This window comes from Poecilia formosa, unplaced genomic scaffold (assembly GCF_000485575.1).
Source record: "Poecilia formosa unplaced genomic scaffold, Poecilia_formosa-5.1.2 Scaffold303, whole genome shotgun sequence".
Lineage (NCBI taxonomy): Eukaryota > Metazoa > Chordata > Actinopteri > Cyprinodontiformes > Poeciliidae > Poecilia > Poecilia formosa.
In genome coordinates, this window is record NW_006800242.1 from 434,057 (window position 1) to 446,274 (window position 12,218).

Genomic DNA, 12,218 nt, shown 5'->3' on the forward strand with positions numbered 1-12,218 from the left:
GTTTCATTTTTCTATACTTTTTGTAGTCTGTGGACAAAAAAATAAATTTTTACTTGAGATTAATGGTCGTCATTTGAGGCTATTGTGGATCGCAGGCAGACTGAATACTGAATTGCATAGCAAAGTATTTTTCTCAGTAATTAAACTCATAAATCACAAAGAATAATTGCACCCTATTTTCATTTTTGATGATTTATGGCTTAAAGATAAGAAAAACATAACATTTAAATTCCCTGAAAAAATGAATGTAATATAAAAACAATAAATAAAGCCTGTAGTAAAGTAATAACTCCATGCATAATTATTTAAATGTGTATTATTTTTTTTATAAAACACACAATTTCATGGGGAAAAATCTTGATCCACTGAAAATATGAATAAATACTGAAATAATGCATGATTTTAACTTATGAAGATCACATACATGTGTTTAACAGGTTATGGACATTTTTCATTTATTTTTTTATTTATTACAACATTTTAATGTAAAATCTATGAATATTTATTAGATAACTTATTGATTTCCTGGAATGTGATGCTTTTGGTCGCTACATTTCTTAATCTTCTTTTATGAAGTTCACAAACTCCAATATATTTATCTATATTTATTGATAAAGCTACATAACTGTGAATCTCGTTTAGGCTGTAGCAGAAAACATTGTGAAACTACATTTACCAGCACAAAAAGTTTATTATTTCAATTTACATGTATAGTCGGGTTTTAGATTTGCAGTCATAATTTAGTTTTGGTTTAATGAAGTTTAACAAATTTATGAAATCACAATTAAAATGTAAAGTGTCTAGAAAGGATGAAATATGCCTGGTGTAATTCCTACTTCTTGCCGGCAGAGGGAGACAAAACTCATTCAATGAGAAACTTAACTTCATTATTACTTACATTTCACTGTCATGTATCTTTCTGGGTGAAATTAATACGCTTTTTAATATAATTACCACTCTATTCTTGAAACGTGCAACTTGATATCATTGATCGAATGTTTTCTGGCTCCAACACACCTGTCTCAAATGCAAATGGCTGTTTCAGCTCCAAAATGTTTGTAGCAATTTAGAAATTATTCCTGATGACTTAAGAAGCTTTGAAACAATAAGAAATCTCAAATCTATCATTCTAAATGAAATAATGAACTCTGGTAAAATATGCAAGCAGTCTGTGGTTAGCAGAGCATGAAAACAAGGCAGCTAGTCAGTTTCTGTGTCTATATCAGTAAACTAATCACTTTTTCCTTTAAGATTGCATTAAAGGCTGATCAAATCAGAACTTTTCCTAATATGCTTATTCTCTGTGATGTCACAAAATGTGTTTGAATGTAGCGTATCTGAAATTTTATGTGACGGAGGGTATATTTAGTCGGATTTTCAAATTTCTTGGTAATAAATGCTTCAAAGTTGGACACATTATTAGTCATTCAACAGAGCGGATGTTCAAAAATGGCATTTATTAAAAATAAAGAAAGGAAAAAAAAAAAGGAAATCACCATGCTGACGTCGTTCCTTCAACACAAGCGTTGTAGATTAAAAAATAAAGGAACCGAGCGTTGACTCGACAAAATAAATAAATACAACATCCTCTCATCATCATGAACAGAAACAGAAAAACACAGAAACCCATCCCAGAGCTTCACACCAGCCTCTGTCACATCGAAGGGCTTTCACAGCAGACTGTCAAACAAAATAAACTTCAGAACATTTAACTTATTGAGCTTAAAACTGGAAACACACAGATGTTCACACCTCTGGAGGTCACCCTGCAGATGGACTTGCATACAACCAAACATTGTTATAGTCACATAAACGTCAGTAGCAGCTTTTTTTATTCAGTGTTTTTAACAGAAACCATTAATATGATCAATGCGTTTGATCGGGTCGTGTGAAAAAAAGAGAAAAAAGTCATACACTTTAATTAGCAGTTCTGAAAATGGAGGCTAAATATTTTGATCAATCATATTTTGATTTCTGTAAAAACTAAATACCTCGTGGCGTCTAGCTGTGATTGAAACTGGTTGATTAGTCCTGGCCTTGTTCACTTAATGAATCAAAAATCCCAATTTTATGGATCTGTAAATGCATCAGTGAACATCTGGGCTGTTGATGCACTTTGTTTTTAATTTAGTAAAAAGTTTATCAATGAAAGTTTTTCATTATTAGATTCAAATTTACACATTTAAGTTTTTACTGTCCTTACAACGAAAATCTGAATTGGCAGTTCGGAACAAAAGAAAACAAAAAAACTGGTATCAGTCAAGAAAATCCTGATCAGTGCATCTCTAGTAAAACAAAACATAACAAAAAACAACGTAAAACAAACTCATCTTCTCCTTAATTTCATCTTGGAAAAGTGGATTGGTTGCTGAAATTTACTTTAACTGAATGATTAAAGATTTAAACTCAAGGAAAAATTTAACCCTGTCTTTTTTAGAAAGCAAATAAACCCCCGAAGAGAGAGACAGTGAAACGATGCAGCTGCAGTTTTTATATCTACTGACAAAATGAGCGATCTAAAAACCAAGAAAAGAGGAATTAGTTTTTACTTGAGGCTGAACGAACAGGAATAAAGATACTTTATACTTCTGCAGCACATCCATCTCATATGTTTCAGACAGCATGCATAAAAAACATTCTGCCCAGAATAAGAAACGAACGCTATAATTTTATAGCCTACAGAGGAAGGTACTGGCCTTAAGAATTAAATGACAGAAGTGTGAATGTTTTGTGAATTTGTGATTATTGGAGATTGACTTTTAGCGAGTCATCTTTAAAAATTTCAGTCAACATTTTAATATATTTTAATGGCAGTTGATTAGAAATCAGACAGTTTTTATGTTATAGATTTTATATGTAAAACTTTGAAAAAAAATCAGATTTCCTCCTTCATTCAGGAAATGCATGAGCACTAAGAACTTTCACCATTTTTTGTTAAATAAACTCATCAATCACCATCATGTACTTTGATGCAGTTATCTTACTTTAAGAAATAAAAAACATCAGATGAATGCTAGGAACATGCAGTTCGATCCATGAACAGAAATGACTTTGAAAACATCAAATAATCGTATGATGTTTTCAAAATGATTATCTCAATCCAACAAACTGCAGCACATCTTTTCTCTTTGATGTATTTTAGAAAACAAAATCTGAATTGTCAGATTAGAGCTCAAAGAAAAATGAACACTGATATTTATCTTTACAGGTTTTAGATTTTGTGCTGTTTAAACTAGTTCTATAGCGTAGACACATTACAATGTCAGTGCAATTTATTTAAATTTGAATATAAATCTCAAAGTCTGATAACTAATTCAGAATTTCTGATCAGTTTAGAAATTTTAGAAAGAATAATGAAAATCCGCTGACAGATCTATTATGTTGACAACCATTAAAAACATTCAGCACTTTTTATATCTTGTTTAATCTGAACACACTTTATGAAGTGTCAAGTTGGGGTCAGAGGAATTAAAAATGTTATTTAACAGAAACTCCTCCATACATTGTGTGTCTTTTGAGGTAATTTGGTGATTTTGAGTTGCTACGGAGAATATTGTGTATGTTTCTAGAATAAATAGTATTAAATCTGAGGAACAATCTGTGATTGTGAGATATGTCTGGGAATCTGCCAGAGGAAGAGGCACCATCAGGGCTCGAAGAAAACGGAAATACACGATACAACCTGAAGATCTAAACCTTCCCCTCGGAGGAGAGCTGCATTCAGGCTGCAGCTTAACTCCACGTTTAGATCCTAAAGCAGTTTAACGGCCTCAAGCTGCATGCTGGAGCAAAATCTCAGACCTCAGAGACGACCTCCAGAGTCAAAGCAGTGAATGTGCTGGAGTTTCTATCATGGAAACGGAGCAAATGTGCAGAAAATCCAAAGCAAATGTGCTTAATTAACACGTAGGCGAGTTCATTGATACGATCAAGGAGTCAGATTGCAATGTTTAAAGGTTGTTAGTGATAATTAGGTGCCGTTTATGTGGTTTTTATAACAGCGCTACTGTCCTTAAGCTAAGCTAGCTGCTGAAAAAAAGCAAGGCTTTTCTTGCTTTCTGGGCGGTGCAGACCTCTCACACAGGGTGTAATCAGAGCAAATAGATGCTAAGTAAGATGGTGACAGAATCTGATATCTGGGTGCGTGCTAGCCTGCTGTTCTTTCCCCTGGTGTCATTTGCTAATCAAAAACAGGTTTAAATGTCACATCTCGTCACATTTTAGAGGCAGAATAAATTAATATCTTCAAAGTATGAAACGTTAAGTTTCTGTTAACTTTCAAACCATGTGGCAAATTTCAAATTCCATGAGTGCATTTGTGAGCATAATGTTTATTAGGAAGGAAAATGCATTGGTAGTAGTTATTTTATCTTTTAATGCCAGTACTGAATATCTGCTCATGCCTGCATATTGCATTAAACAATCCTCTGAAATGTTTTTCCATGACAATTACATAAAAGAGTTTTTTTTTTTCCTTAGTGTCTGAGCCAAATGAAGGAGAGAACATCTGTTTGCAGAGATACAAGCCTGAACCCAAGTGAAAAGGAAAAGCCACATATGACTTCTTCAAAAGACGCTCATTATTGATTCCTGCCCTAACAGTCAGGTTCTCACCAAGTGTCAAAGCATAAAGTGAGTCACTTTACATTTACAGAAGATGTCAAAATCTGTGCTATTTTAGCAAAATGTCACCCTTTAATACCAACGGCAACTTGCTATGTTGTTCTTTATGACTCAAGCATTAGGTCAAATAACCACAAGGAGAAATCTCACAGTACAAAAGTCAGAGAACAAAACCTAAAACAAAATTTAAAAAATAAAATCAGTACAAGTCAGCATTTTCCATCTTTCTTGTGTCAACATAAAGGAGGCGATTTAAAAAAACAACAAAGTATTGCACTGGTCTGGTGTAAGTCTATGGATGGGTGGTCATCATATGAATAACAACAACAACCAAACAGTAATACTATAATAATAATAATAATAATAATAATAATAATAATAATAATAATAATAATAATTGTAATGCTAATAAAAACAGTTCAGACTAAGGCCCCCCCACCCCCTGCCGCTCTCCTTCATTTAGCCGTTTTACCACTGCTGCCAACTGAAGTCGTCGTTGGAGCCGAAGACCAGGAAGAAGCCCAGGATGGTCCCGAAGATGACTACATTACCTGTTAACACGAGCGCGCACGCCCCCCAGGCGATCTGCAAAAAAACAGAGCATTCACAACTCAGGTCAGACCAGCAGAGGGTCTAAACAGGAGTATTAATAGAACATTTAAAGGGACTGTTAGGTAATATTATGCAAAATTCACCTTTTGCACATTTTTATACTTCCATTTGGGTTAACAAAACACCCAGGTATTTTTTGTCAATACTTTAATGAGAGAAGTGCCTACGTGAACTAAATGCAAAATTCACATTTTGGAGGTTTTTGTGCTTCCATTTAGGTTTCCACTGCTTCTATAAACATTCCAAGCACTTTAAAAACACCCAGATGGTTTTTGTTTTTTTTTGGCAATAAGTTGATGTTGTTTGGTGTCTGAAAAATGAGCCATTTCAAAAACCTTCAGAATGTAACGTCACAAATCAGCAGGCACTGCAGTTACCTAACAACCTCAGTGAAGCCCAGCCGGTTACCTAGAAACCCAAGCTGAGCTCCAGCACATTTGGTCAGCTGGTTTTACCGCTGTATGCTCTGTATAAACAAGTGATTTGTTGTTGACTTACCATGCAGAAACTACTTGTTGCATTCTTATTAGTTGTGCAGAAGGCTCTACTTCTCATTTTCAAAGATGCACGGTTGTATAATTGTGTATCTGTTTGGCTCCATTTTTTTAGGTGCAAGTGTAAATGTTGAGTTGGGGGTGTGGCCAGCAGCAGTTTATTTGATTCTAAAGTGACAAGATGCCATTTAAAGCTCATTCTGAAAGGAACAATAAATATGTAGAACTGAGCAGACTAAAATTATATTATCTAAGAATAATTTTGTACAAAAAAGTAATGAACATGTTTTGTACAACCCATTTTCAAAGAAGCGTAGTAGGTCACGTGTAAGGTTTATTTCTGGAAGAAAACCAACATAAAAACATTTAGAAACAACCAAGTCTCCATGACTTACCACTTCAGCTCTAGCAAAGATGATGGGCAGGCCAAAGGCTGAGATGACGATGCCCGTCGTGAGGAAGATGGCCAGCTCTTTGCAGGCGTTGCTGGCAGAGTCTGTGTCATCAACCACCCGCCGCGAGATGCAGTAAGGGATGGGCGAGAGGATGTAGAAGAAGAGGAGGAACAAAGGCCAGTATTTGCTGCATAAAGAAAGGAAGGGGACAAATGAAGGAGACACAATTCCACACATGCTGTGGTGATGCAGGTCAGGGATTGAATTACCAATCTTTTGCCCTTATTAGACTATTTTTAACTTCCTCAGTTAAGAAGTGTTGTTAAAAGTTTCATCAGTACATGATTTGTGCAACTATTTCTCAGAATCAGATGTCAAGTTTGGTTTGCTATCCAGTTCATGTCGGGACAGCATGTTGAAAATCATCAAGTCCAACCTTCTACTACTGCTAGATGAAGAGAGAAGGGCTTTTTAATATTATTAAATTAAAAACCTAGCAAACAGCAGACAGATTGAATTACAGGGATGTGCGTCTATTGATAATATTGCACAGATCTGCAGTAAATGCTTTATTGCAGGAACATCTTTAAAAAATGTGTACTGTGATCTGGCCTTGGAACTGCAACCTCCAGGGTTTCTGCCCATTTTCCCTGTAAACTCAATTTTTGAGACTTTTTAGTCCTTTATGATCACTTTAAAATATAAAATATCAACATCCACGATAAGTTTATGGTGCAGACTTTACATACAGCACAGCAAAAACCAGAATGAAAGAAGAGATGATTAGTAAAAAGGGACAAGAGGAAAGGAAGGACCGATGGACAGAAGGGAGGAAATAAAAAAGGACAGAAAAAGGGAAGCAGAACAAGAAAGGAAAAAAGGTAGAAACAATGGAAAAACAAATCAAGGAAGAAAGAGAATCAGAAAGGAGAAAGAAATGAAGGAGGACAAGGGATGAATAAAAGGACAAAATGAAGGAAAGAATGAAGGACACAAGTAAGATATGGAAAAGACAAAAAAGAAGCAACAACGGCAGACGGGACAGAAGAAAGATTGAAAGAATGCACAAAGGAAAGAAAGAAGAAAGACTGAAAACTAAAGGAAAAACAAAAGGAGGGACAGAAGCAAGGCCCTGAGGAAGAGAGAAAGGAAAGAGGAAAGGTAATGAGGAAGTGAAGAACAGAGACATGAGAAAGGAAGTTAGGAGGACACAAAGGAGGAAGAAATGTAGGACTATAGGAAGGAAACAAAGAATGATTTAATGGAGGAAGAAACGTATAAAGGAAGGACAAAACTTTTAGACAAAGGAATAGTGAATTGTCTGGACATAAATATATTTGTCCATTCAGACGTGGAAAATGTGAAATCAAAATTTCGAGAGTCTAAATGTCCTCTTTTCACATTCTGTCCGGGGCATCCAGAGGGCATTTACACACAAACTATAAAACAACTGAGTGAGAGTTCAATTGATTGATTGACTTTGTGATATCATATTATTACAGATGAATAATTTTTTGTGTGTAATTTTTCTAGAGTATAACTGAAAAAGTGACCTATTGTTATGTATTACTTTTCTAATACATTATTTCTATTATTATTTATATCAAGATATCTAAAAGTGATTTTTGCACTTGGTGACTTATGAAATGTATTCTTTCTAACCACATAGAGAAGGAACATTTTAAAAATGCAACAATCAAAAGTCTAATTAAGTAAACAGAGTATGACTGAAGTGTTTTCAGGACTGTTACTGCTTTATTTGGAAATCAAAATCTGGTCACCCTAACAAAATCAATGTTTTTCCAGACAGGCTGCGTATGAACTCTGACCCTCATTAAAGGCTGCACTGGGCTCACACATTGATTCCCACACACCCTAACACAGTGTGTGATGGTTGTACTCACTCATATACTGGTAGGGCACATCCAAGCATGAGGAACATGAGGCCGATGGCCCCTCCGAAGGAGAGGCTGATGAGAGCTGTAAAAGAGGCAGAGGATTTCAGACTCAGTTAGCATCACAGTAACGCCACAGAACCGGCTGAGGACCGAGGCTTTTATAATGTGATGGTCCGGCTGATTTCACGTGGAACCGCTTGTCGTGCTATTAGGAGCTGCTGGCTAACAACAGCCGTTAATCCGAGCAACGAAATTAGCTACAAGAGCAGCTCAGGGAAAACGCGGGCTAACAAGAACGACATTAACTGCGATTTTACACGTTATTTACTACATATTAATAAATGTGGAAGCTGGGAAACAGACGCTAACAAACACTGCGGGTGATTCAGCTAGATTCAGTGAACGGCGGAACCGTTGCTAATATGCACCCTCCGTTAGCTGGATGGGTGTTTTAAACGCATCACTCTTCTCCTGCGCATTTTAAAGCCGCTTCCATTTAAATAAAAAGGAATCGTCAAGGAAAGCTGGGGCGTTTTTTATACCCTTGATCCCGGCCATTTCTCCTGGACAAAAGCTCGACACACTGCCCTGACGGATGACAACAGTACCCCCTCTTCTTCTCCTCCCCTTCTCCCCTCCTCTACGGATGAGGAGTTCCGAATATGGGGCTTTCGCGTGTTACTGCTACAATCGGAATTTTACATTTTCACATAAAAACTAGAGGATCAACCTCTTTATTCTTTAACGTTACTACACTTTTTAGCAATGTTCCATCAAGCAAGGATCATTAGCACGCTTAAGTCCATGGTTACACGTTTATAAAAATGTATCTTAATTTACCCTATCTACAATAAATGCAAATATATTATTACACATAGCTAGTGGTAATTAGTAACTAGTTACATTTACATGCAAAACTTTGAGGAGAAAAAACTTTTACAATTAGTTTAACTGCACTGTACTTTTTAATTTTACTGGAGTAGCTTCACTGAATGACTGTAATTTCTTTTTAAGAAAGTACTTTAAAAGCGAAAAACCTGCACCTGGCTGGAATTCACTGACTGTACAATGTGTTGCAGAAGTACTTACCTTTAGTACTTATTCATATTTTTTTTTTACATTGGGACAACGAACTTCAATGTGATATGATATGCCAGCTCTAGATTTTGTTGTTGTTGTAAACAAGCCTTGGTGTTCTGCCTCTTGAGTAAATACTTGAGCTGAAATTAAAATTTCACATAATTTGCATATCAGCTGTGTCTAGATCTGAATTTTGTATGTGTCCCCATGCCTATTTCTTCTCATATTATTAAAATTTTGTTAGCCTATTATTTCGACTGTTTTCTCCAACATTAGTATCACAACATTGTGACATTATTCAATTATGACGAATTGGAGCTCCCTGTTTGAAAGACAGCTCGGCCTACTGTCTGTTTCCACATTCTGACAGCAGGGCCGAATTCCGATTTTAATCGGTGGCTATGAAGACGTCATGGGACTGCGACAATTTAAAATGAAAAAATTTAAAGGAAAATGCTAATTGCTTCACCAAAATAAACCTGCATCAAATATCAAGGTTTTATTATGTTCGTCCTTTAATGTGTAAATGTTGATTTTTTTTTTTTGTAAATACTTGGTTTCCAGCCCGGAAGTAACACATTCTACTTCCGCCTACCTTGTCGGTCCATTCAGCAAAGATGGCGAGTGGAGGGGTGGCCGTGGCTTCGCTATGGACCGAAGTGAACCGCTGCGGACAGAGTGGTGACTACACCCGAGCTCTGAAGGCGCTTTCTAAGAGTAAGAGTCAATTCCTGACAGGGCCGTCTTTAAAACCCGAGCCGCGGTTGCTGTTAGCGACATACTCTGCTGGGGATCATTGCTACTTAATAGCATGTTGCTAAGCTAAAAATGTCAACTCTGTTAAGAGAGACATTCCGTTTTTTGTTGTTTGAGAACCTCAGTGTTTCAGTTTATGAAACAGACGAGGAAGGTGTGTTGTGTTTTTATGTTACGTCATTATTGAGTTAAATTTTCTCACTAGATTTTGCACCGGTGTATTCTGACCAATGACGTGTCCCTACCCTGACCTACTGTTGAGCTAAGAGGAGTTGATTACCACTTCAACTTTAATATTTTGATTTCAAGTCAAAGTCAGATCTGTTAAAACTAAAATAATAAACACACATACACATATTCAACATTGACATTTCGTTGTTTTGCATAAGTAGCAAAAGGACATGATACTGCATTGCATCAAAATGATAGATATTTTTTATTTCACGTAGTAGTGAATAAAATGAAAAAATAAAAGATTAGTGCACTTATAATTATTAATTAGGTCTTCAGAATATTAGGATATTATGTTGTTGTGATGTAGTGTTCCTAACTGTGCATCCCTAGTTGTTTACAAACTAAAACTGGGTTGATAATTCAGATGTAATTTGATCATTTTCTTGCTTTTATTATTTTATTTAATAACTTGTTTTTCTTTTCTCTGCCTCTGCTATAGTTCTGCATGAGAACAGGGACGATGTGACGGCCCTTCACTGTAAGATTGTTTGTCTTGTTCAGAATGGGAGCTTCAAGGAGGCGCTGAACGTCATGAACACTCACACCAAAGTGCTTGGGAGGTAAACAACTACCAAAATATTAAATTGTTTATGTTTCACATAGGGCTGCAACTAACAATTGTTTTAGTATTCTATTGATTTAACAATTAATTGGCAATTCCTGCAGATTTTCATTTAAACACTTAAGCCTTTTTTATACAACATTAGAAATGCAATAAAAGATGCAAATAAACATTTTATTAACTAAGATGCAATAAAAATTTGTTTTTTCCACACTTGATCTTTTGTAGCTCCAGTTAAAAAATGCTTCAACATGTGAGAAACTCATCCCACTGTGCTTGACTTAACATCAGTACAGTGTAGGACTAATCTGTTGAATATATTTTCAATTAACTGATTAATAATTTGACAGCAAAAGGTACTTAATCTGAGATCTTTCTTATGCATAATTTGAACCAGGTGATGTTAAAACTATGTCACTTGAGGAGCATAACATATTTACAGACAGGGTTTTTTTTATATATCTTAAGAGCAAAATGTATATAATTTGTGCTGTTTTGACTTAATTACTGCTCTGATTTTGTAATTTCAGCAAATTAACGTTTTTGAGTCTGGGTGCTCCATTTAACGATAAATTAATTACTACATTAGTTGGCGATTATTTCAATAATCGGTTCAAAGCGATTAATAAAATTAATAGTTTTGTGATACTTTAAAAAATAAACGTAATCACAAAAACCTTCAGTTTTTAGAACAAAAGAAGAATCAGTTTGATTAGAGTGCATATTTAAACTGTCTGAATCTGGGAAGTGTAATTTTGTCTCCTTTTTTTTTCTTTTTTTATATTTTTATATATTAGTGAGGTCGTATTTGAGAAGGCATACTGTGAGTATCGGCTGAACAGAGTGGAAAGTGCGCTGAAGACCATTGAAAGTGCTCCTGACCAGACAGACAAGCTGAAGGAACTTTATGGTCAAGTGGTGAGACTTTTTAATGTTTTTACTGTTGTCTTTTCTTGGAGAAAATTGTACTTATTATTGGTGTTCATGTAGCTTGTATTTCTGATATGTATCACTATAAGTACACATAATTACACCCGCTAATGTCCTGGTTTAATTTTCTACTAAATCTCAGTAATGGCGTCATGGAGACAGAGATTAAGCTTTTATTGTTCAGTGTAATGACTTTTCCTGGTGCACTGTGGCTTCATGCTTCCTGTTCAGATCCTATTAGTGTGTCAGATGATCTGAACTCTTCTCTTTGTGTAGCTGTACAGACTGGAGCGCTACGACGAGTGCAAGACCGTCTACACAGACCTGATCAGGAACTCTCAGGATGAGTACGAGGAGGAGAGGAAGACCAACCTGGCTGCCGTAGTGGCTGCGATGAGTCAGTGGGAGAAGGTGCCGATGGTAATACTCAAACATAGATCACATTTAATCTTTTTTCACTACAAAACATGTAAAATTAACAATTATCTACAATTTTGACGAGTTCAGTATTTTTAAAAACTTTTTTTTCATATTGTGGCGATTCAGCTTTCTTTTCTCAGTTTGTGTTTTTATTTATGTTTTATTTTGTTTGTGACACAAGATAAAGCTATGAGAATGATATATAAAGTGAATA

General features: G+C 35.6%; 2 protein-coding genes across 2 annotated transcripts in view; one reads left to right on the top strand and one right to left on the bottom strand.

The window, feature by feature from the left end:
* Positions 1-2,351: 2,351 nt before the first annotated feature.
* leprotl1 (leptin receptor overlapping transcript like 1) lies at positions 2,352-8,674 on the bottom strand. The gene is made up of 4 exons (XM_007572542.2): positions 8,565-8,674; positions 8,029-8,104; positions 6,125-6,311; positions 2,352-5,208 (listed from the first exon to the last, which is right to left on the bottom strand). Exons 1-4 carry the CDS (start codon positions 8,578-8,580, stop codon positions 5,092-5,094), a joined length of 396 nt encoding a protein of 131 aa, XP_007572604.1. The 5' UTR covers positions 8,581-8,674; the 3' UTR covers positions 2,352-5,091.
* A 1,006-nt stretch (positions 8,675-9,680) lies between these two features.
* LOC103152192 (signal recognition particle subunit SRP72-like) overlaps positions 9,681-12,218 on the top strand; it is a 5,653-nt gene continuing 3,115 nt past the window's right edge. The window contains exons 1-4 of the mRNA XM_007572562.2: positions 9,681-9,819; positions 10,532-10,652; positions 11,452-11,572; positions 11,861-12,004. Coding sequence (XP_007572624.1) covers positions 9,720-9,819; positions 10,532-10,652; positions 11,452-11,572; positions 11,861-12,004 — 486 coding nt within the window. The 5' untranslated portion in view covers positions 9,681-9,719. The remainder of the gene's footprint in view (positions 9,820-10,531; positions 10,653-11,451; positions 11,573-11,860; positions 12,005-12,218) is intronic.